Source organism: Nerophis ophidion, linkage group LG26 (assembly GCF_033978795.1).
Source record: "Nerophis ophidion isolate RoL-2023_Sa linkage group LG26, RoL_Noph_v1.0, whole genome shotgun sequence".
NCBI lineage: Eukaryota > Metazoa > Chordata > Actinopteri > Syngnathiformes > Syngnathidae > Nerophis > Nerophis ophidion.
Window position 1 is genome coordinate 30,669,881 of NC_084636.1, and position 26,295 is coordinate 30,696,175.

A 26,295-nucleotide genomic window follows, 5' to 3' on the forward strand; every position below is an offset into this window, starting at 1 on the left:
GTGTGGAGTTGGAGTTGAAGTCCGTCAAGCTGTTGAGGGAGTCCAGTTCGGAGGCTTTAGGATCTCTGCTCGTTGTGGCGGACAGTCACCTGATGCCCACCGGTATTTGTTGGGTTGGTACACAGATGAGTGTGGAGTTGGAGTTGAAGTCCGTCAAGCTGTTGAGGGAGTCCTGTTCGGAGGCTTTAGGATCTCTGCTCATTGTGGCGGACAGTCACCTGATGCCCACCGGTATTTGTTGGGTTGGTACACAGATGAGTGTGGAGTTGGAGTTGAAGTCCGTCAAGCTGTTGAGGGAGTCCAGTTCGGAGGCTTTAGGATCTCTGCTCATTGTGGCGGACAGTCACCTGATGCCCACCGGTATTTGTTGGGTTGGTACACAGATGAGTGTGGAGTTGGAGTTGAAGTCCGTCAAGCTGTTGAGGGAGTCCAGTTCGGAGGCTTTAGGATCTCTGCTCATTGTGGCGGACAGTCACCTGATGCCCACCGGTATTTGTTGGGTTGGTACACAGATGAGTGTGGAGTTGGAGTTGAAGTCCGTCAAGCTGTTGAGGGAGTCCAGTTCGGAGGCTTTAGGATCTCTGCTCATTGTGGCGGACAGTCACCTGATGCCCACCGGTATTTGCTGGGTTGGTACACAGATGAGTGTGGAGTTGGAGTTGAAGTCCGTCAAGCTGTTGAGGGAGTCCAGTTCGGAGGCTTTTGGATCTCTGCTCATTGTGGAGGGCAGTCACCTGATGCCCACCGGTATTTGTTGGGTTGGTACACAGATGAGTGTGGAGTTGGAGTTGAAGTCCGTCAAGCTGTTGAGGGAGTCCAGTTCGGAGGCTTTAGGATCTCTGCTCGTTGTGGCGGACAGTCACCTGATGCCCACCGGTATTTGTTGGGTTGGTACACAGATGAGTGTGGAGTTGGAGTTGAAGTCCATCAAGCTGTTGAGGGAGTCCAGTTCGGAGGCTTTAGGATCTCTGCTCGTTGTGGAGGACAGTCACCTGATGCCCACCGGTATTTGTTGGGTTGGTACACAGATGAGTGTGGAGTTGGAGTTGAAGTCCGTCAAGCTGTTGAGGGAGTCCAGTTCGGAGGCTTTAGGATCTCTGGTCATTGTGGCGGACAGTCACCTGATGCCCACCGGTATTCGTTGGGTTGGTACACAGATGAGTGTGGAGTTGGAGTTGAAGTCCGTCAAGCTGTTGAGGGAGTCCAGTTCGGAGGCTTTAGGATCTCTGCTCATTGTGGAGGGCAGTCACCTGATGCCCACCGGTATTCGTTGGGTTGGTACACAGATGAGTGTGGAGTTGGAGTTGAAGTCCGTCAAGCTGTTGAGGGAGTCCAGTTCGGAGGCTTTAGGATCTCTGCTCATTGTGGCGGACAGTCACCTGATGCCCACCGGTATTTGTTGGGTTGGTACACAGATGAGTGTGGAGTTGGAGTTGAAGTCCGTCAAGCTGTTGAGGGAGTCCAGTTCGGAGGCTTTAGGATCTCTGCTCGTTGTGGCGGACAGTCACCTGATGCCCACCGGTATTTGTTGGGTTGGTACACAGATGAGTGTGGAGTTGGAGTTGAAGTCCGTCAAGCTGTTGAGGGAGTCCAGTTCGGAGGCTTTAGGATCTCTGCTCATTGTGGCGGACAGTCACCTGATGCCCACCGGTATTTGTTGGGTTGGTACACAGATGAGTGTGGAGTTGGAGTTGAAGTCCGTCAAGCTGTTGAGGGAGTCCAGTTCGGAGGCTTTAGGATCTCTGCTCGTTGTGGAGGACAGTCACCTGATGCCCACCGGTATTTGTTGGGTTGGTACACAGATGAGTGTGGAGTTGGAGTTGAAGTCCGTCAAGCTGTTGAGGGAGTCCAGTTCGGAGGCTTTAGGATCTCTGCTCATTGTGGAGGACAGTCACCTGATGCCCACCGGTATTTGTTGGGTTGGTACACAGATGAGTGTGGAGTTGGAGTTGAAGTCCGTCAAGCTGTTGAGGTAGTCCAGTTCGGAGGCTTTAGGATCTCTACTCGTTGTGGAGGGCAGTCACCTGATGCCCACCGGTATTTGTTGGGTTGGTACACAGATGAGTGTGGAGCTTCTGGGATGAAACCCGGCACCTCCACAAATTCAGAAATGGTTGATCGCAGCCTCCGGGTAGGGAGTAAGTTCAATTATCTTAAGATCTTATTCACTGGTGAATCGGTGCAGCGTCCGCAGTACTGGACTCGCCGCATCAGACCATTGGGGTGAAGAGAGAACTGAGCCTTCGTTCCTACCTTTACCTGCGGTAACAAGTTCAGATACAGGGTTACGAGCTCAGCATCCAGGAGGAGTTCCTGGTAGAACCACAGGCGTTTAGTCCATATGTCTCCTGGTTGCCTCTCTGTTGAAGTGTTCCTAGTATACCCAGCCAGGAGGAGGTAGACCTAGGACACATTGGGGGGGGGATTGTGTCTCGCAGCTGGCCTGGGAACGTCTCGTTGTCCCCCGAGGTAGAACTGGAAGAGGTGGTCATTGACCTGGGAAGTCTGCTGCCCTCGTGACCCTGACCTGAGAAGCAGAAGAAGATTGAGGGATCTTCCTTCCAAATTTGGTGAGGGTTCAGATGAAAGTGTACTTCCCACTGAAGTGTCCGAGTCCACTTGCATCAGGGCCAGGCCGGATGGGGACCAGATACCAGTTTTCAGTTTTCTCTCTTTCTCTTGCTCTCTCTCATTTGCTCGCTTTCTTTCTTTTTCTTTTTTCTCTTGATCTTTCCCTCTCTCTCCTCGATCTCCCACTTTGTGTTGTTCTCTCTCTTTTTCTTGTTTTCTCTCTTTCTTTCTTCCTCTCTCTTTCTCTGTCTTTCTCTTTCTCTCTTTCTTTCTCTGTCTTTCTCTTGCTCTCTCTCATTTGCTTTCTCTCTTTCTTTCTTTTTTTCTCTTGCTCTTGCCCTCTCACTCCTCTGATCTCTCTCTTTTTCTTGCTCTCTCTTTCTCTGTCTATCTGTTGCTCACTCTCATTTGCTTTCTCACCCTCTTTCTTTTTCTTTCTTTCGCTTGCTCTCTCTTTTGCTCTCTATTTGCTTTCTCTCTCTTGCTCTCTCTTGTTTGCTTTCTCTCTTTCTTTTTTTCTCTTGCTCTTGCCCTCTCACTCCTCTGATCTCTCTCTTTCTCTCTCTTGCTCTCTCACATTTGCTTTTTTTCCCTCTCTCTTTTTCTTTCTTTCGCTTGCTCTCGCTCTCTCTCTCTAGTTTGTCCTTCTCACATTTTCCTCTTTTATCTTGCTCTTTTGCTCTCTCTCCTCCAATCTCACTTTCTGTTGCTCTCTCCCTTTTTCTTGCTCTCTCTTTCTCTGTCTATCTGTTGCTCACTCTCATTTGCTTTCTCACCCTCTTTCTTTTTCTTTCTTTCGCTTGCTCTCTCTCGCTCTCTATTTGCTTTCTCTCTCTTTCTTTATCTCTCTCTCTTTCTCTCTCTTGCTATCTCTTGTTTGCTTTCTTTCTTTCTTTTTTTTTCTCTTGCTCTTGCCCTCTCACTCCTCTGATCTCTCTCTTTCTCTTGCTCTCTCACATTTGCTTTTTTTCCCTCTTTCTTTTTCTTTCTTTCGCTTGCTCTCGCTCTCTCTCTCTCTCTCTCTAGTTTGTCTTTCTCACATTTTGCTTTTTTATCTTGCTCTTTTGCTCTCTCTCCTCCAATCTCACTTTCTGTTGCTCTCTCTCTTTTTCTTGCTCTCTCTTTCTCTGTCTATCTGTTGCTCACTCTCATTTGCTTTCTCACCCTCTTTCTTTTTCTTTCTTTCGCTTGCTCTCTCTCTCGCTCTCTATTTGCTTTCTCTCTCTTTCTTTATCTCTCTCTCTTGCTCTCTCTCGTTTGCTTTCTCTCTTTCTTTTTTTTCTCTTGCTCTTGCCCTCTCACTCCTCTGATCTCTCTCTTTCTCTTGCTCTCTCACATTTGCTTTTTTTCCCTCTTTCTTTTTCTTTTTTTCGCTTGCTCTCGCTCTCTCTCTCTCTAGTTTGTCCTTCTCACATTTTGCTTTTTTATCTTGCTCTTTTGCTCTCTCTCCTCCAATCTCACTTTCTGTTGCTCTCTCTCTTTTTCTTGCTCTCTCTTTCTCTGTCTATCTGTTGCTCACTCTCATTTGCTTTCTCGCCCTCTTTCTTTTTCTTTCTTTCGCTTGCTCTCGCTCTCTCTCTCTCTAGTTTGTCCTTCTCACATTTTGCTTTATTATCTTGCTCTTTTGCTCTCTCTCCTCCAATCTCACTTTCTGTTGCTCTCTCTCTTTTTCTAGCTCTCTCTTTCTCTGTCTATCTGTTGCTCACTCTCATTTGCTTTCTCACCCTCTTTCTTTTTCTTTCTTTCGCTTGCTCTCTCTCTTGCTCTCTATTTGCTTTCTCTCTCTTTCTTTATCTCTCTCTTTCTCTCTCTTGCTCTCTCTCGTTTGCTTTCTTTCTTTCTTTTTTTTCTCTTGCTCTTGCCCTCTCACTCCTCTGATCTCTCTCTTTCTCTTGCTCTCTCACATTTGCTTTTTTTCCCTCTTTCTTTTTCTCTCGCTCTCTCTCTAGTTTGTCCTTCTCACATTTTGCTTTTTTATCTTGCTCTTTTGCTCACTCTCCTCCAATCTCACTTTCTGTTGCTCTCTCCCTTTTTCTTGCTCTCTCTTTCTCTGTCCATCTGTTGCTCACTCTCATTTGCTTTCTCACCCTCTTTCTTTTTCTTTCTTTCGCTTGCTCTCTCTCTTGCTGTCTATTTGCTTTCTCTCTCTTTCTCTCTCTTGCTCTCTCTTGTTTGCTTTCTCTCTTTCTCTTGCTCTTGCCCTCTCACTCCTCTGATCTCTCTCTTTCTCTTGCTCTCTCACATTTGCTTTTTTTCCCTCTTTCTTTTTCTTTCTTTCGCTTGCTCTCGCTCTCTCTCTCTAGTTTGTCCTTCTCACATTTTGCTTTTTTATCTTGCTCTTTTGCTCTCTCTCCTCCAATCTCACTTTCTGTTGCTCGCTCTCTTTTTCTTGCTCTCTCTTTCTCTGTCCATCTGTTGCTCACTCTCATTTGCTTTCTCACCCTCTTTCTTTTTCTTTCTTTCGCTTGCTCTCTCTCTCGCTCTCTATTTGCTTTCTCTCTCTTTCTTTATCTGTCTCTCTTTCTCTCTCTTGCTCTCTCTTGTTTGCTTTCTCTCTTTCTTTTTTTCTCTTGCTCTTGCCCTCTCACTCCTCTGATCTCTCTTTCTCTTGCTCTGTCACATTTGCTTTTTTTCCCTCTTTCTTTTTCTTTCTTTCGCTTGCTCTCGCTCTCTCTCTCTCTAGTTTGTCCTTCTCACATTTTGCTTTTTTATCTTGCTCTTTTGCTCTCTCTCCTCCAATCTCATTTTCTGTTGCTCTCTCTCTTTTTCTTGCTCTCTCTTTCTCTGTCTATCTCTTTCTTTTTCTTTCTTTCGCTTGCTCTCTCTCTCTTGCTCTCTATTTGCTTTCTCTCTCTTTCTTTATCTCTCTCTCTTGTTCTCTCTCGTTTGCTTTCTGTCTCTCTTTCGCTTTTTCACTCGCTCTCCGGCTCTCTTCTCTAATCTCTCACTTTCTGTTGGTTTTTCTCTTTTTCTCTCTCCCTTTCTCCTTCTTTGTCTTTCTCTTGCTCCCTCTCTTTCTGTTTCTCTCCCGCTCTCTTGCATGCTTTCTCTCTTTCTCGTTCTTTTTTTCTTCTCTCTTGCTTCCTCTCCTTCTCCTGCTCTCTCTCTCTCCCACTCTCTTGCTTGCTTTTTCCTTTCTATTCATTTTCTGTTTTGATTCTTTCTCTTTCTCTATTTTTGTTTAAGAAATATCTCCCTGCACTGGAAGTTATTAATGTTATTTCCTTGACTTACTTATAGTTACATTGTGTTATTTTGCACAAGTAAGCTTTTTCTTACACATTCGTGTGTATTATGGGAAGTTATTCAATTAAGTGATTCATTAATTCTACACCAATACATTTTTTTGTACGGATGCATTTAGTTATAAAACTTTTAATTCAATTTATTTTCCAGCGTTATCACAGTCATGATCAACTACCTCGAGGCAAATCGAAGTATCGAATCAGCATCAGCAGGACTACAGCACTGTATTTATTTGGTATCAGATCGATACCAAATTTCCCTGTTTCATTACCTTAAAAAAAGCCAGCATGCTAGCAGTGCTATTCTAACATGCTAACGATAACAAGCTTATGGTTAGCATCAGTGAAATAACAAAATGTACGACAATAAGGTGTATACCTGGCCCAGCTAGCTAACAGTACTATTTTAACATGCTAACATTAGCAAGCTTACAGTTAATATTAGTAAAATAACGTTTATGACACTGAGATGTATACCTGCTAAATTGGCTTTAAAAAAGCTGGCATGCTAGCAGTACTATTCTAACATGCTAACAATAACAAGGTTACAATTAACGTAAGTGACATAAACTTGACGACACTAAGGTGTATAAATTAGCTATAAAAACAAAGCTAGCATGTACTATTTTAACATGCTAACAATAGCAAGCTTAGAGTTAGCTTTAGTGAAATAACAAAATTGACGACACTAAGGTGTATACCGGCTAAATTAACTATAGAGACAAAGCTAGCAAGCTAACAGTACTATTTTAACATTCTAAAAATAGCAAGCTTACAGTTAGCTTTAGTAAAATAACAAAATGTATGACACTAAGGTGTATACCTGGTAAATTAAGTAAAATAGCTAGCATTCTAACATGCTAACATTAGCAAGCTTACAGTTAATATTAGTAAAATAACGTTTATGACACTGAGATGTATACCTGCTAAATTGGCTTTAAAAAAGCTGGCATGCTAGCAGTACTATTCTAACATGCTAACAATAACAAGGTTACAATTAACGTAAGTGGCATAAACTTGACGACACTAAGGTGTATAAATTAGCTAAATTAGCTATAAAAACAAAGCTAGCATGTACTATTTTAACATGCTAACAATAGCAAGCTTAGAGTTAGCCTTAGTGAAAAAATAAAATTGACGACACTAAGGTGTATACCTGCTAAATTAACTATAGAGACAAAGCTAGCAAGCTAACAGTACTATTTTAACATTCTAAAAATAGCAAGCTTACAATTAACTTTAGTAAAATAACAAAATGTATGACACTAAGGTGTATACCTGGTAAATTAAGTAAAATAGCTAGCATTCTAACATGCTAACAATAACAAGGTTACAATTAACGTAAGTGACATAAACTTGACGACACTAAGGTGTATAAATTAGCTAAATTACCTATAAAAACAAAGCTAGCATGTACTATTTTAACATACTAACAATAGCAAGCTTAGAATTAACGTAAGTGACAAACTTGACGACACTAAGGTGTATAAATTAGCTATAAAAACAAAGCTAGCATGTACTATTTCAACATGCTAACAATAGCAAGCTTAGAGTTAGCTTTAGTGAAATAACAAAATTGACGACACTAAGGTGTATACCTGCTAAATTAACTATAGAGACAAAGCTAGCAAGCTAACAGTACTATTTTAACATTCTAAAAATAGCAAGCTTACAGTTAACTTTAGTAAAATAACAAAATGTATGACACTAAGGTGTATACCTGGTACATTAAGTAAAATAGCTAGCATTCTAACATGCTAACAATAACAAGGTTACAATTAACGTAAGTGACATAAACTTGACGACACTAAGGTGTATAAATTAGCTAAATTACCTATAAAAACAAAGCTAGCATGTACTATTTTAACATGCTAACAATAGCAAGCTTAGAGTTAGCTTTAGTGAAATAACAAAATTGACGACACTAGGGTGTATACTTGCTAAATTAACTATAGAGACAAAGCTAGCATGCTAACAGTACTATTTTAACATTCTAAAAATAGCAAGCTTACAGTTAGCTTTAGTAAAATAACAAAATGTATGACACTAAAGTGTATACCTGGTAAATTAAGTAAAATAGCTAGCATTCTAACATGCTAACATTAGCAAGCTTACAGTTAACATTAGAAAAATAACGTTTGACACTAAGGTGTATCCTTGCTAAATTAGCTTTAAAAAAAAAAAAGCTAGCATGCTAAAAGGCTACACTACTGCAACGCACTTCTTGTCGGGATCCCCAGCAAGAACATCCAGAAGCTGCAGTACATACAGAACAGTGCTGCTAAGATCCTGATGAGAGTGCGGAAAGACGACCACATCACACCAATTCTCAAATCCCTTCACTGGCTTCCTGTTCCACTCAGGATTTAATTCAAAGTCTCCCTACTAACTCACCAGTGCCTCCATGGAAATGCCCCCCTCTACCTCAAAGAACTACTCACCCTCCAAATCCTCTGCTTCGGACAGGCTAACCTCCTCCAAGACAAAGCTACGACCAATGGGAGTCTGTGGAACACTCTCCCTGACTACCTGAGGGCACCACAGACTGTGGATGCTTTTAAAAAAGGCTTGAAAAACATACTTTGGAAAAAAAAAAATGCCTTTTTTAGATATATGCATACTAGTTCCAGCTATTAGGATGTTCTAGATTTTATGTTTATTATTATTTTTTGAATACACTGTAGCACTTGAAGTTGTTTGCTCAATGTAAAGTGCTTTTTACAAATAAAATATATTATTATTATTATTATTAACAGTACTATTCTACCATGCTAACAATAACAAGGTTACTGTTAGCGTTAGGGAAATAACAAACTTGACGACACTAAGGTGTATATCTGGCAAATTAACTAAAATAGCTTGCTTGCTAACTTCGGCAGAATGTTTTAGTAAAAAATGGAGTGGTTGGAAAATGGAACTACAGTAGTATTCATCACGAATACACATATACTTTTACAAAAGCAGTTTCCTTCTGATATTACTCGACAGAATATACACATAAAATATACCCGGGGACACATCTTTTGACTTTTTATTACTTTGGCGTCACAGTTTTCTCCGTGGTTGCACAATTCCAATTGACCTGAGACGTGTTGGCGGACAAAATATCGTGATATATTTTTTGACCACATCGACTAAGACCTCAACTCATAAACAAGGACGATGTCCGCATGCAAAAAAAAAAAGCACAAGGAATAAATTGTTCATAATAACAAAGGTGACGCAATGAGTAAACTACCCAGCATGCATTGCGTCACTTCTAAAACGTCGATGATCCAAACACGGAAAACAGCACCGATAAAGTGAGGTGAAATACTGCTACACCTCGAGATAGCAGCTGTCTCTCGGCTAATATAGCTTATATAACTGTTTTTGAGCGTGAAAGACAGCCAAAGACATTAACAATAATATTGTAACATTTATCCATGAAAATATTGAGAAGCTGCTGAAAGGAGATACCGTAGAAGTCCCCTCTCCAGTAAATACTGTGCTTTACTATTACATTACTTCATAAAACTACTGAACTTGCTTGTGCTACGTTCTATCGAGTTGTTTTCCATACAATATGTAAGCAGGGGTCCCCACTGAGGGCCACGGACTGACAAACCGAAGGCTGTGGGGGCCATTTTGGCAGTTTTCACTTTGCAAAACTAGTACAACATATAGATTTGTTTTTCCAAAGTACTAGAAAATGCCATTTCAATAGTATTTTGTGTGAATGCTGAAGAGCCAAAGCCGAACAGAAATGCTAACAGTTAGCACGATGGCCAGGTCAAGTAACAAAAAAAATATATGTGAAATTAGCTTAAAAAAAATTCAAAGCTAGCACGCCAACAGTACTATTTTAGCATGTTTACAATAGCAAGCTTACAGTTAGCATTAGTGAAATACTAAAATTGACGTCACTAAGGTGTATACCTGCTAAATTGGCTGAAAAAAAAGCTAGCATGCTGACAGTACTATTTTCACATGCTAACAACAGTAATCATTACTGAAATACCACAATTTACGACACAGTTGTATACCTGCTAAATTGGTTTAAAAAAATAACAATGTTAAAAGCTAACATTCTAACAGTACTATTCCAACATGCTAACAATAACACGCTTACAGTTAACATTAGTGAAATACCAAAATTGCTGACACTAAGGTATATACCTGCTTAATTGGCAAAACAAAAAAAAAGCTAGCATGCTAACATTACTATTCTAACTTGCTAACAAATGGAAGCTTACAGTTAGCATTAGTGAAAAAACAAAATTGACAACACTAAGGTATATACCTGATAAATAAGTTATAAAAAAAAACTAGCATGCTAACAGTACTATTTTAGCATGCTTACAATGGCAAGCTTACAGTTAGCATTTGTGAAATACCAACATTGACGACACTAATGTGTATACCTGCTATAATTGGCTAAAAAAAAAGCTACCATGCTAACAGTACTATTCTTACATGCTAACAACAATAAGCATTACTGAAATACCAAAATTTTTGACACAGTTGTATACCTGCTAAATTTGCTAAGAAATATGTTTTAAAAAGCTAGCATGCTAACAGTACTATTCCAACATGCTAACAATTACAAGCTTACAGTTAGAATTAGTGAAATAACTAAATTTAAAACACTAAGGTGTATACCTGCTAAATTAGCTATAAAAAAGCTAGCATGCTAACAGTACTATTTTAGCATGCTTACAATAGCTAGCTTACAGATAGCATTAGTGAAATACCAAAATTGACGACAATAATGTGTATACTTGCTAAATTGGCTAAAAAAAAAGAAGCTAGCATGCTAATCGTACTATTCTAACATGCTAACAAAAGCTAGCTTACAGTTGGCATTAGTGAAGTACCATACTTTACTACACTTAAGTTTTATACCTGCTAAATTGGCTTAACAAGAAAGTTAGCTTGCTAACAGTAATATTCCAACATGCTAACAATAACAAGCTTGCAGTTAGCATTGGTGAAATACTAAAGTTGACAACACTAAGGTGTATACCTACTAAATTGGCTATAATAAAAAAAGCTAGCCTGCTAAAAGTCCTATTCTAACTTGCTAACAATAGCAAACTTACAGTTAGCATTAGTGAAATACCAAAATTTACAACACCAAGTTGTATACCTGCTTAATTGGCTAAAAAAAAAAACCTAGCATGCTAACAGTACTAAGTTGTATGATTGCATTAGTGAAATAAAAAAAATTGATGACACTAAGGTGTATACCTGCTAAATTAGCTATAAAAAAAGCTAGCATGCTAACAGTACTATTTTAGCATGCTTACAATAGCAAGCTTACAGATAGCATTAGTGAAATACCAAAATTGACGACAATAATGTGTATACTTTTTAAATTGGCAAAAAAAAAAATAAGCTAGCATGCTAATCGTACTATTCTAACATGCTAACAAAAGCTAACTTACAGTTGGCATTAGTGAAGTACCATACTTTACTACACTTAAGTTTTATACCTGCTAAATTGGCTTAACAAGAAAGCTAGCTTGCTAACAGTCATATTCCAACATGCTAACAATAACAAGCTTACAGTTAGCATTGGTGAAATACTAAAGTTGACAACACTAAGGTGTATACCTACTAAATTGGCTATAAAAAAAAAAGCTAGCCTGCTAAAAGTCCTATTCTAACTTGCTAACAATAGCGAACTTACAGTTAGCATTAGTGAAATACCAAAATTTACAACACCAAGTTGTATACCTGCTTAATTGGCTAAAAAAAAATACCTAGCATGCTAACAGTACTAAGTTGTATGACTGCATTAATGAAATAAAAAAAATTGATGACACTAAGGTGTATTCCTGTGAAATTAGCTATTAAAAAAAAAAGCTAGAGTGCTAACAGTATTAATCTAAGGTGTACACCTGGCAAATTAACTAAAATAAGTAGCATGCTAACAGTACTAATCCAACATGCTAACATTAGCAAGCTTACTGTTAGCAATCGTAATATAACAAAATTAACAACACTAAGCTAAATTAACTAAAAAGCTAAACAAAAATGCAAACTGGAACATGTGTCAAGTACTGAGGTGTACACCTACAAACTCAGCTTTAAAAGAGCTAGCATTGCTAACGTTAGCATGAAGTAACGCGTGAAGTAACAAAATATTTAATGAAGAGATGTGCACCTGCAAAAGTAGCATGCTATCAATAAAATGCTAACAATTGTGCTTTCCAGACACCCAGGTGTAAAATGTTGTTTTCATTTTTAACGTTACATGTTAAAATGGTGACGTTTTGTCACAGAGACGATAAAACTGCTATCTTGAGGTGCTACTGTATTTAACTCCATCTTGCTTCAACGGCACAATCAAGAACACTTCAAAACAAAGAAGTAGGAAATGTGCAAAAGAATTGTTTGGTAAAGCACCAAATATTTCTTAGTGAAAAGCCTAATTTACGATCTTATTGTTGCGGGAACGTTCACCGAACTTGCAGCTCTGAGTTGTTTCACGGCGACTAGAAGATGAAAAGTGGAATAAAAGATGTTGCAGAAAGGAAAAAAAAGTTGTTCTAAATGTGAGGGCGGGTCTCATTTTGGAGCAAAACGTTGAACATAAAAGTTTTCACAACATTCCAAACCCTTTGGCGTAAGTGATGGCCTTCAGGAGTCTTTCTCTCAGCTTCTCCTTGGAGGAATATTCCGGAAGCAGCAGCGCGTTGAAGCAGGTGTGAGACGTGGGCAACCTGGGGGACAAAACACTCCATTTGGTTCTTAAAAGGTGCAAAAATGATAGCAATATTATTATAACTAAAGCGTACTTTATAGCATTACTTTATTTAATTGTGATAAAAAAAATATTTCAATAAAAAAAAATATATATATATATATATTTTTTTTAAATTAAAATACAATTTTTATATATAATATAAATAGATTTTTTTTTTAATTCAAATAAAAGCATTGATATCAATCAATCAATCAATCAATCAATGTTTATTTATATAGCCCCAAATCCCAAATGTCTCAAAGGACTGCACAAATCATTACGACTACAACATCCTCGGAAGAACCCACAAAAGGGCAAGGAAAACTCACACCCAGTGGGCAGGGAGAATTCACATCCAGTGGGACGCCAGTGACAATGCTGACTATGAGAAACCTTGGAGAGGACCTCAGATGTGGGCAACCCCCCCCCCCCTAGGGGACCGAAAGCAATGGATGTCGAGCGGGTCTAACATGATACTGTGAAAGTTCAATCCATAGTGGCTCCAACACAGCCGCGAGAGTTCAGTTCAAGCGGATCCAAGACAGCAGCGAGAGTCCCGTCCACAGGAAACCATCTCAAGCGGAGGCGGATCAGGAGCGTAGAGATGTCTCCAACCGATACAGGCGAGCGGTCCATCCTGGGTCTCGACTCTGGACAGCCAGTACTTCATCCATGGTCATTGGACCGGACCCCCTCCACACGGGAGGGGGGGACATAGGAGAAAGAAAAGAAGCGGCAAATCAACTGGTGTTTCTTTTTCTTCTATGTCCCACTCTCCCTTGTGGAGGGGGTCCGGTCCGATCCGGTGGCCATGTACTGCTTGCCTGTGTATCGGCTGGGGACATCTCTGCGCTGCTGATCCGCCTCCGCTTGGGATGGTTTCCTGCTGGCTCCGCTGTGAACGGGACTCTCGCTGCTGTGTTGGATCCGCTTTGGACTGGTCTCTCGCGACTGTGTTGGATCCATTATGGATTGAACTTTCACAGTATCATATTAGACCCACTCGACATCCATTGCTTTCCTCCTCTCCAAGGTTCTCATAGTCATCATTGTCAGCGATGTCCCACTGGGTGTGAGTTTTCCTTGCCCTTATGTGGGCCTACCGAGGATGTCGTAGTGGTTTGTGCAGCCCTTTGAGACACTAGTGATTTAGGGCTATATAAGTAAACATTGATTGATTGATTGATTGATATATATATATATATATATAAACATATTTATACTATATATTACAAAGAAAAAAAAATGTGTATATATGTATATATCAGGGGTCGGCAACCCGCGGCTCCGGAGCTGCATGCGGCTCTTTGATCACTCTGATGTGGGTCAGCTGTTAAATTGCCGACCCAGACGATTTTTCCCGGGAAGTTTCCGGATTTTAGTGCCTCTCTCAGAATTCAACCGGGGATAACATTCTACATGTAACCTGGGTGACAAAACCCCATTAAATATCCTCATTTACATATCCTTTTAAAACCCCATTGAATATTCTTTGTAATCAAATCTTCCTATTTAAATAATTGTATTTAAATATCCTCCCAAAACCCCATTGAATATTATTTCTAATTAAATATATTTCTATTTAAATATCATTTTACTTTAAATATTCTATTTATTTTCGTGTCTTTGCGTGCGTCATTACGTCATTGCGTCACGCGGTCACGTGACCTATTGCGGGAAGCATAAAATCCAGTAGTGGGCTACTTCCAGGAAGAGCGAGAGGTTATGTGACTCGCTTTTGACACTAATTACTAACTTAAGCTTTTAACTGAAATGTAATAATGTCGAACTGCAGGAGCCAACTACTGAAGCCGTGGGTCGTCGTGCGAGAGTGTTTAAGTGGGATTTATCTGCGGAATTGGTGAGTTGCATCTGTGTAGCTTAGCCGCTACATTCATTTTGAATGGAGCTGTTAGCATCTGCTTATATGCCTGTTTCTTTGAATATAGTCAACTGAATGAAACGTTAGCACTCTCAACAATTGTCTGATTTGTTTTCTGGGTTGTGTTAATTGTTTGATGGTTGTCAATGCTATGCATCCAATGTCCAGTGAACCACTGTCTGCTATGCACTTTATTTGCAGAGGTGGGTAGAGTAGCCAGAAATTGTACTCAAGTAAGAGTACTGTTACTTTAGAGATTTATTACTCAAGTAAAAGTAAGGAGTAGTCACCCAAATATTTACTTGAGTAAAAGTAAAAAGTATGTTGTGAAAAAAACTACTCAAGTACTGAGTAACTGGTAACCTGTTCGTTTAATGATTACGGCAACAAATAATGCACAAAAACATAAAAATAGCAATGTGCAAATTCAGAGCCAGGAATATCTCTTAAGCAACTAAAACAATATTATATATTAAATAATAATACATTAAAATAAATAAAAATTAAGGCAAATTGAGCACCATAGGCTCAGTAGGGATTGATTGATTGATTGATTGATTGATTGATTGATTGAAACTTGTATTAGTAGATTGCACAGTACAAAAATTGACCACTAAATGGTAACACCCCAATAAGTTTTTCAACGTTAATCAATTACTTAATAAATGACCAAGTCGAGGTGATCTACCTCATATACACATACACACATATCATATATATGTACAAACATACCTTTATATATACAGTATATAATTTATATTTATTTATTTTGCCGTTTTTGTTGACATATTAAAGGTGTTTTAATGAATATACATGCATGTTTAACATATAGATTCCTATCTTTCATGAAGACAAGAATATAAGTTGGTGTATTACCTGATTCTGATGACTTGCATTGATTGGAATCAGACAGTATAGTGCTGATAACGTCCCGGTTTTCAAATGGAGGAGAAAACAAGTTCCTCCTTCCTGTCTAATACATCATGAAAGTCGTTGGTTTTTGGCATCTTATTTGTCCAGCTTCCATATTCGTTTTTATACACTTTACAAGAAATACATTGGCGGCAAACTCCGTAGCTTGCTAGTTTGTTTGCGCTGGCTTTCGGAGACTCTTATTTTGTTAGCGCAGGCGCGATGGAGCGGCACTTTTATTGTGAAGACAGGAACTGTGCGATCAGTCTTTAGGCTTTTGACGGGAAGTACGGTTGAAGTAAAAAGTGTCTTTTTTCCTTTACACTTTTGATTGATTGATTGAAACTTTTATTAGTAGATTGCACAGTACAGTACATATTCCGTACAGTTGACCACTAAATGGTAACACCCCAATAAGTTTTTCAACATGTCGGGTTCTACGTGTGACGGTCACGTGACCACCTGGCTCTGTTTGATTGGTCCAACGTCACCAGTGACTGCATGTGATTGGTGAAACACAGGCATGCGCAGTTCCTACTTTGAATGCGTGTCTGACTAAATCAAAACAAACAAAGCGTGCATTAACAGATCGATAAAAAAAAAAGTAGCGAGTAGCGACCTGATTGCAGATAAATGGAGCGGAGTAAAAGCAGCGTTTCTTCTCTATAAATATACTCAAGTAAAAGTATGTTGCATAAAAACTGCTCTTAGAAGTACAATTTATCCCAAAAGTTACTCAAGTAGATGTAACGGAGTAAATGTAGCGCGTTACTACCCACCTCTGTTTATTTGTGGTTGCAATTGGTAGATTTTGATATTAGAGAATTAATATTTTGATATAAAAATTATTATATTATTTATTCTAATTGGATTCATGAATTATTGTACAATATTAAGAAATATGCTTGCTATTTGAATACAGTAGTATTATTTAGTATTTAGTATCTGAATGTATTTTTGTGTGCGCGCACTGGAAAATTGACTGGTCCTGCCCTTGTTGTACAGGACATGTTGGATGGCGAGCTAGAGCCTGAACTAGAGTCTGAAGCTTTATGCCTGGAACCGAACCAACCGAGCCGGGCGGGTAGGAGGCTCCTCTGCAGCCGCTCTGTTTTTTCCCTTTTGGTTTTTCATAACGCAACAAGTTCATTTCTGTCCTCCCTGAACTTTCACATTTACCCGTTACCTTCACTAAAACCCCCTCTGGACACTGCCACCACAACGTGGACTTTGCGAGGTCGTTTAATGAACTGTCGTGTCGCGCCTATACCATTCTTGGTAAAATCAAGGACTGTATCACATTGTAAATATTGAACGTTCTGTAATTTATGTTGAAAATGTGAATGGCCATTCGAATTTACATGTCTTTTTGTTGTTTATTTCTCCTATAATTCTTTAATATAATTTGGTACCATTTAAACTTAAAACCTGTGTTCAGTCTTCATTACGCTCCATTCCTAGAGCTGAATTTAGTTTCTTCTGATCTAGCCCAGTTATATAATTAATTGGTTACTTAATACTTGTACAGTGCTTTACTTAAGTAACATACAGGCTACATACAACTTTCACCTGGACTTCAATATTGAGGGTGTACGGTCATGGCAGTGCCTTTAAACTCCTCTACAACATGTCGTCGCACACGCTTTTACGTGATCTGCGTGCCAAGTTGTCACATTTTGATATTCAGCCTCTGTTAAGGCACATAAGTGACTGCAACGCGTACTTAGTCAACAGCCATACAGGTTACACTGAGAGTGCCCGTTTAAACAACTTTAACACTGTTACTAATATGCACCACACTGTGAACCCACACCAAACAAGAATGAAAAACACATTTCAGGACAACATGGGCACTGTAACAAACCATAAACAGGAAAAAATTTTAAAAATACCCAGAATCCCATGCAGCCCTGACTCTTCCGGGTTATGCACCCCTTTCGTTCGTCGGTTGAGAAGGGCGGGGTAGGGTGGTAGCGGGGGTGTAAATTAAACGTCATAAAATCACCAAATAATAACACGTTCAAAATGATCTGCAACATGAATTCAGCAGCACAATATATCATACACTTTGGACTACAAAATTAAAATAAACTAAAAAAAAATGGTGTTGATTTTTATTTTCTAATCAAAATCAGGAAGTATGGGTTGAAAACTACAATGAGCTGTTTTTTTAGTGGAGTTTTTTTAAAGTGAGGTTGGAAGACCCCCAGGGTGGTCCACTATCATAAAAGTGCTGGTTTTTAGTAATAATAATATACTGCTTTATAATAATAGTAACACACTGCCTTAGAGTAATAACAACATACTACTTTATAATAATAATAATAATAACATACTACTCATAATAATAATAATAATACGATACTGCTTTATAGTAATGTAACATACTGCCTTAAAGTAATAATAACATACTACTTTATAATAACATACTACTTAAAATAATAATAATAAGATACTGCTGTATTGTAATAGTAATATACTGCCTTATAGTAATAATAACATACGACTTTCTAATAATAACATTATTAGAAATATAATAATAATTATAATAATAATAATAATGTACTGCTTTATAGTAATAGTAACATACTGCCTCAAAGTAATAACATACTACTTTATAATAATAACATACTACTTATAATGATAATATACTGCTTTATTGTAATAGTAATATACTGCCTTATAGATATAATAACATACGACTTATAATGATAATAATCATATACTACTTTATAGTAATATACTGCCTTATAGTAATAATAACATACTACTTTATAATAATAATAACATACTGCTTATAATAATAATAATATACTGCTTTATAGTAATAATATACTCCTTTATAATAAAAATAATAATAATATATTGCTTTATAATAATATCATAGTACTTTATATAATGATAATAATATACTGCTTTATAGTAATAATATACTTCTTTATAATAATAATAACAATAATATATTGCTTTATAGTAATAACATACTACTTTATAATAATGATATACTTCTTTATAGTAATAATATACTGCGTTATATAATAATAATATATACTTCTTTATAGTAATAATATACTGCTTTATAATAATAATAATATACACTGCTTTATAGTAATATAATATACTGTTTTATTGTGATAATATTCAGCTTTATAGTAATAACATACTGCCTTATAGTAGTAGTAACATACTGCTTTATAATAATAATATACTGCTTTATAGTAATGATATACTGCTTTATAATAATAACATACTACTTTATACTACTAATAATAAAAACAATGCTTCATAATAATAATATACTGCATTATAGTAATAATAACATGAGTACCATGAAGGTAGAAAAGCGCTATACAAGTACAACCCATAATAATAATGTAGTGAAGTGAATTATATTTATATAGCACTTTTTCTCTAGTGACTCAAAGCGCTTTACATAGCGAAACCCAATATCTAAGTTACATTCAAACCAGTGTGCGTGGCACTGGGAGCAGGTGGGTAAAGTGTCTTGCCCAAGGACACAACAGCAGTAACTAGGATGGCGGAAGCGGGAATCGAACCTGCAACCCTCAAGTTGCTGGCACGGCCACACAACCAACCGAGCTAAACCGCCCAAATAGGACAGTAATAATAACATACTGTCCTATTGTAATAATTATGTACTAATGATGTAATAATCATGCCATACTAATATACTGTCATATAGCAATAATCATGTAATTATAAGTGTACCTGTCAGTGTCTGAGCCGTTTTTGGCGATGATCATCTTCAGTTTTCCCAGGCCGCCCACAGGTGCTCTGTGTGTGCCTGTGGTGAACTGAAGGAACATTTTCTTCTGTTCCTCCTCGAACGAGTGGATGGTTTCCCAGAAGTCCCTACAGACAAAAATCAAAACCAACAACTTCACTTTGAACTCCACCTTCAGTTGTCTTCTTTTTTGGCAAATTCAGACAAATTGTACGCGTCACACTTTGCCCAGGGGAGTTTGTTATGGAAGAAGCTGGCGTGCACATCACTTGTGCACGCCAGCTTTCCGAGACTCTTTTTTTGTTAGCGCAGGCAGCATGAAGCAGGGCTTTTATTGTGAAGATAGGAAATGTGCAGTCGGCCTTTAGAGTTTTTACGGAAGGGACGGCGCGAAATTCTGTTGAAATAAAAAGTGTTTCTCGCCTTCCTCTCTGTCATTTTTTCATAATAATGAACTGGCAGCAGCCAGCGTCATCTCACAAGACCCTCGGGTGCCGTGAATGTCAATCAAGCAAGCTACGGAATTTGCCGCCAATGTTTTTCTTGTAAAGTGTATGGAAGCTGGATGAATTAGATGCCAAAAAACCAACCACTTTCATGTGGTATTGTACAGAAAGGACAACTTTTTTTCTCTTCCATTTGAAAATGTGGGCGTTATCATCATTACTGTCTGATTCCAATCAATGCAAGTCATCAGAATCAGGTAATACACCAACTTATATTCTTGTCTTCGTGAAACAAAGACATCTATATGTGTTACACATGCTTGTATTATCATTAAACACATTTAACTTGTGTACAAAAATGTCTCTTTCATAAATAAATAAATATAAATGATATATATAAATGAGGTAGATCCCCTCGAGTTGGTCAATTGAAAAGTAGCTCGCCTGCAGAAAAAGTGTGGGAACCCCTGCTGTATGCTCATTATAGCACTCTAAGGGGCGTGACTGGAGTGATATATTGTTGAATTATTCAATATTGTTGAGCCTCTATACACCCTTGATGTAACTTACAGTTTGACTCCTAAATCAATCAATCAATGTTTATTTATATAGCCCTAAATCACAAATGTCTCAAAGGGCTGCACAAACCACAACGACATCCTCTGTACAGCTGAACCTGTTGTTTGCTGTGTGTGTGTGTGTGCGTGCGTGCGTGAGTATGATGCCTTTGATGAGCCGCACTGTGGTTACACAAATATTAATATTGACAGTAATAATACAACAATATATATTATTATTATCATTATTATTATGAGTATGATGACTATTAGTATTAGTAGTATTATGATTATTAATACGAGTAGTAGTAGTATTATGATTCTGATTATTATTAACAGTAGTAGTATTATCATTATTACTATTAGTATTTTTATTATGATTGTTATTAATAGTAGTAGTAGTAGTATCATTTCTATGATTATTTTTATTATTACTGTTAGTATTGTTATTATGATTGTTATTATTAGTAATAGTGTTACTATGAATATTATTATTACTATCATTATTATTCATTATAGTAGTATGGTTATTATTATTATGATAATTATTATTAATAGTAGTATTATTATGATTATTATTATTACTAGTAATATTATTATTATGATTGCTATTATTATTAGTAGTGTTACTATGATTATTATTATTATTAGTTATTATAGTAGTATGATTATTATTATGCTGATTATTATTATTAATAGTAGTATTATTATGATTATTATTATCACTATTAATATTATTATGATTGTTATTATTAGTTGTAGTATTATTATGATTAGTAATTGTAGTAGTATGATTATTATGATGAGGATGATTATTATTAATAGTAGTAGTATTATTATGATTATCATTATGAGGATGATTATGATTATTAGTAGTAGTATTTTTATTTTGGTAATTACTACTAGTAGAATTGCTATAACTATTATCATGATTGTTATTATTATTATTAATACTGGTAGTAGTATTATTATGATTGTTAGTATTAGTAGTAGAATGAAAAAGAAGTCTCTTATATCCAGTTTTCTTTTCATTGACATCCTTCAAAACCTACAGCACACACGCACGCAAACAGACACAAACACAATGTAAATCACACCACTGATATTAAAATCAATCCATCTAGCCACCGTGTGCCAGGAACAACAAATGCCGAACATGTTGACAATTTGCACTGACAGTTGCACCGCCTCTCGTCAGGTCGCTAGCAACTAGCATGTAGGCTAGATTTTACAAGCAGAAGGAGTGACAGCGGGGACAGCCAATCACACGTAAGTTAGCATGAAACCGGCAACCAATCAGGGAGCGATATTTAGGTTTGAGGCGGAACTTCTAGCAGAGATCGACATTTAACCCTTTCTGTGCCATAATCATTGACTAAACATTACGGGCAGCGCTTGTATTGATAGTGACTACACAGTAGCGGCTGGATATTGGTAGGGACGTGTCCCTAGCGTCCCTACCCAATTCTACGCCCTTGCTCTCGTGGCCAGTTACACCAGGCTGCTCGAGGAGAAGCGCCGGGAGACAAAAATGCTGGAAGCGCTGCTGGAGCAGACCGACCAACAGGGCGAGCTGGAGGCCAACACAAAATAAGTTTACGTTGACGAAGACATTTATGTTGATGACGGTAAAGAATATGAAGTTTATAAGGAAGACATTTTTGTTAAAGATGAAATTTACTTTAATGATAAAATTTATGTGAATGATAAAGATTACGACTACGATGAAGATGATGATAAAATTTATGTTAAAGAATAAGTTAAAGAAGAAGTTGATGATGATGAAAAAGAAGTTAAAGAAGGTGAAGTCCAAGAAAATGATAAAGAAAAAGAAATAATTGAAGAAATTCTGGAAGAGGATGAAGATTATGACGAGGAGGAAGAGTATGATGAGGATGAAAAGGAGAAAGAAGAAGAAGAAATTCTAGAAGATTATGAAGATGATAAAAATGAAGAAGTAATTGAAGATGAAGAAGAAGTTAAAGATAAAGAAGAAGAATTTGAAACTCAAGAAATTGAGAAAGAAGGAGAAATAATTGAAGAAATTCTGGAAGAAGATGAAGACAATGAGGATGAAGAACAAATCGAAGACGAAGTCGAAGAACCTCAAGAAATTGAGGAAAAAGTTCTTGTAGAAATGCAAAAAAGGAAGAAGAGGACAAAGAAGACAAAGAAAAACTTAAACGAGAAGAAGTAACTCAAGAAATTGAAATAGAAGAAATAATTGAAGAATTGCTGGAAAGTGATGAAGACCAACAAGAAAAGGAATAAATCTAGAGAAAAATTCTTGGAGAAATGCAAGAAAAGGAAGAAGAAGACAAAGAAAAACTTAAACGAGAAGAAGTAACTCAAGAAATTTAAATTGAAGAATTGCTGGAAAGTGAAGACGAACAAGAAGAGGAAGAAATTGAGGAGAAAATTCTTGGAGAAATGCAAGAAGAGGACAAAGAGGACAAGGAAAGACTCACAGAGGACAAGGAGAAAGACATGCTCGGAGAAATGCAAGAAAAGAAAGAAGACGAAGAGGACAAGGAAAGTCTCACAGAAGACAATGAAAAGAAAGACAAAGGAATCAGAGGGCCGCAGCAATTTTTTCCCGGTCCTGGAGGTAAAGGTCGGGGGGAGGTATGCTCAGCCGGACTGGAGCCCAGCCTCGAACTGGCGGGGGAGGAATGTGGAGAGACACAGCCGACGGGCCGACAACGGGCGGAAAACAGCCCACCTGGAGGCCAGGAGGCGGGGCATGCGGCGGCGAGGAGAGGCGTGACACACGCGGATCGACACTGCAGCGGCAATCTGAGCCAGGTGCGTGTACTACACACCTGCTCACAGTCCGTCTATCTGCTGCTAGAGTACAAAAAGGGCGAGGGAGGAACGAGCCAGGGAGCAGCACGGAGGAGGAAACACCAGCCAGCAGACGAAGAGCGCGACAACCCACACCAAGAGAGCGACGACACCCCCCCCCCGCAGCGGACGCAAGCCCCGGACGCCGAAAGGCGTGCAGCGGCAGCAGACAGGCCGGAAAAGTGACGTGACCCCCAAAACTGCTATGATGCGTCATGTGTCAGGTGTCCCCGCGACCCCCACCAGGACGGCAGGAAGTCCGTCACAAAATATAACAGTAAAATAGGGAATATAACAAGACAAAGTAGGCAGTAGTGACATATATATATATATATATATATATATATATATATATATATATATATATATATATATATAATATATATATATATGTATATATATATATGTATATGTATATATATATATATGTATATATATATGTATATGTATATATATATATATGTATGTGTATATATATATGTATATGTATATGTGTATATATATATATATAATTTATTTATTTTTAAATAGTAATAAGAATGCATTAACTAATGACAGAGATTGGTATTGAATTAGATACTGTATGTTTTAGGTACAGATTAAATTTTGTCAGTACTAGGGGTGCAAAAAAAAAAAAAATCGATTCACATCCAAATCGTGATTCTTATTGATACCAATTCATAATTTTCCGAAATCGATTCAACATGTTTTCATTTTTTGAAGACTCTTTTAGGCCACCTCCGTGCTACTAGAAGGAGCGTTTCTAACCAGTAGCTTGTTTTGACGAAATCTATTTCGAATCTTAATACCAAATAACACATTGCAAGAATCGGTTTGAATCGAGAATCAAAGTCCTACTTATTATTGTGAAAATGTAACTTAAAGTCCATCCATCCATCTTCTTCCGCTTATCCGAGGTCGGGTCGCGGGGGCAGCAGCCTAAGCAGGGAAGCCCATACTTCCCTCTCCCCAACCACTTCGTTTAGCTCTTCCCGGGGGATCCCGAGGCGTTCCCAGGCCAGCCGGGAGACATAGTCTTCCCAACGTGTCCTGGGTCTTCCCCGTGGCCTCCTACCGGTTGGACGTGCCCGAGGGAGGCGTTCGGGTGGCATCCTGACCAGATGCCCGAACCACCTCATCTGGCTCCTCTCGATGTGAAGGAGCAGCGGCTTTACTTTGAGTTCCTCCCGGATGGCAGAGCTTCTCACCCTATCTCTAAGGGAGAGACCTGGAAACTCATTTGGGCCGCTTGTACCCGTGATCTTATCCTTTCGGTCATGACCCAAAGCTCATGACCATAGGTGAGGATGGGAACGTAGATCGACCGGTAAATTGAGAGCTTTGCCTTCCGGCTCAGCTCCTTCTTCACCACAACGGATCGGTACAACGTCCGCATTACTGAAGACGCCGCACCGATCCGCCTGTCGATCTCACGATCCACTCTTCCCTCACTCGTGAACAAGACTCCTAGGTACTTGAACTCCTCCACTTGGGGCAGGGTCTCCTCCCCAACCCGGAGATGGCACTCCACCCTTTTCCGGGAGAGAACCATGGACTCGGACTTGGAGGTGCTGATTCTCATTCCGCTCGCTTCACACTCTGCTGCGAACCGATCCAGTGATTGCTGAAGATCCCGGCCAGATGAAGCCATCAGGACCACATCATCTGCAAAAAGCAGAGACCTAATTCTGCGGTCACCAAACCGGAACCCCTCAACCAATGCCTTGACTGCGCCTAGAAATTCTGTCCATAAAAGTTATGAACAGAATCGGTGACAAAGGACAGCCTTGGCGGAGTCCAACCCTCACTGGAAACGTGTCCGACTTACTGCCGGCAATGCGGACCAAGCTCTGGCACTGATCGTACAGGGAACGGACCGCCACAATAAGACAGTCCGGTACCCCATACTCTCTGAGCATGTAGTAACAGTTTGACACTGGAACAAATTATTGACATGATGGCGTAAAAAAAAAAAATTCTGGCAAGAATTGTGCTTACTTGATGACTCGACTGTCTTTGTCGTAACCGCCGTCATAGTCCGTCGTCTTCTCCAGGGCCTGGAAGTCAAGTTTCTGTGACAGGACGAGAGCGGCCGGTCAAAGAAATGAAGGCTTTCCAGGGTGCAAGCTGCCAATGACGGCACCCTCACTCGGCTTCCGCAGATCAGCATCTCCACTTCCTCGGGTCTGAACAGGTACTTCATGGGCGACTCGCTGGTCACCATGAGGAAGCCTTTCTTGAACGCTCGGAACTGCGTCTCCACGCTCTTGTTCAGGATGTAGTCAGCGTACAGCTGCACAAACTCCTGCCGGGGTGCAAGGCAAAAATAAGTGAACCTCGCTTTCCGTTTTCAAATATAGCTTGCTCGCGTATCTTCCCCTGGAATTAAGTGTCACAAATTAAAAAATGTTATCAATTAAATACGACCGCAAAATAATCCAACATGAGGCCAAAAAAAGTTGTCGGCACTTTGATAAAGAAGGTGAGAAACAGTATTGAATTCAAGAAAAAAGCTTAAAGGTACTCTCTCCTCCATGAAAGTGGTGTTAAATGTTTATCTATACTTTAGGTGTCCAAAGTGTGGCCCGTTGCAAATTATTTCACTATTGTTAGTATTCTAATATTAGCATGCTAGCTCATTTGCTAATTTTGCAGGTATACACCTCAGCCTCAAACATTCTGTTACTTGACGAATGATACCTGTACTAGGTATGCTACCTTTTTTTTTTGTTAGTTATATATTAGTTTTTGATGCATGCCTTAGAATAATATATTTTGGTACTTGATCCATGTTACGGTTAGCATTTTAGCATGCTAATATAGCAAGTATACACCTCAGTGTCATATATGTTGGTATTTCACTAATGCTGACTGTAGGCATGCTATTGTTAGCATAATAGCATAGCAGTGTTAACATGCCAGATTTTTGTTTAGCTCCTTTTGCCCATATTTTTTTGTTACTTGACGCTATCTGGCCAGCGTGTTAACAGTTAGCATTTCAGACTGGCTTTGGCATTTGCAATTAGTTCGCTGAAATACCAAATATATATGACTCTTAGGTAAGATACCTGTAAAATATGTTGAAAAGTTAGCATGCTAAAACCGGTAATTTTTAACATGTTAACAGTTAAGATGCGTGAAGTGCCAAAATATATGACTCTGACATGAATACCTGCAATATTAGCTCAAATGGTTGGCATGCTAACAGTTAGCATTCCTGAAATACCAAAATATATGACTGTGAGGTAAATGCATGTATAATTAGCTAAGATGTTAGCATGCTAATATGCTAACAGTTATTATGCTTGAAGTATCAAAATATATGACTCTGAGGTACTACCTATGAAATGTTCTAAATAAGTT

The 26,295-nt window shown here is 38.6% G+C and overlaps 1 protein-coding gene across 1 annotated transcript in view; it reads right to left on the reverse strand.

Moving 5' to 3' along the window:
- Positions 1-8,831: 8,831 nt before the first annotated feature.
- Positions 8,832-26,295, reverse strand: part of ube3a (ubiquitin protein ligase E3A) — a 37,856-nt gene continuing 20,392 nt past the window's right edge. Inside the window, exons 8-11 of the mRNA XM_061888512.1 lie at positions 25,082-25,237; positions 24,931-25,004; positions 19,070-19,213; positions 8,832-12,523 (exon numbers count right to left, since the gene is read on the reverse strand). Coding sequence (XP_061744496.1) covers positions 12,403-12,523; positions 19,070-19,213; positions 24,931-25,004; positions 25,082-25,237 — 495 coding nt within the window. The 3' untranslated portion in view covers positions 8,832-12,402. The remainder of the gene's footprint in view (positions 12,524-19,069; positions 19,214-24,930; positions 25,005-25,081; positions 25,238-26,295) is intronic.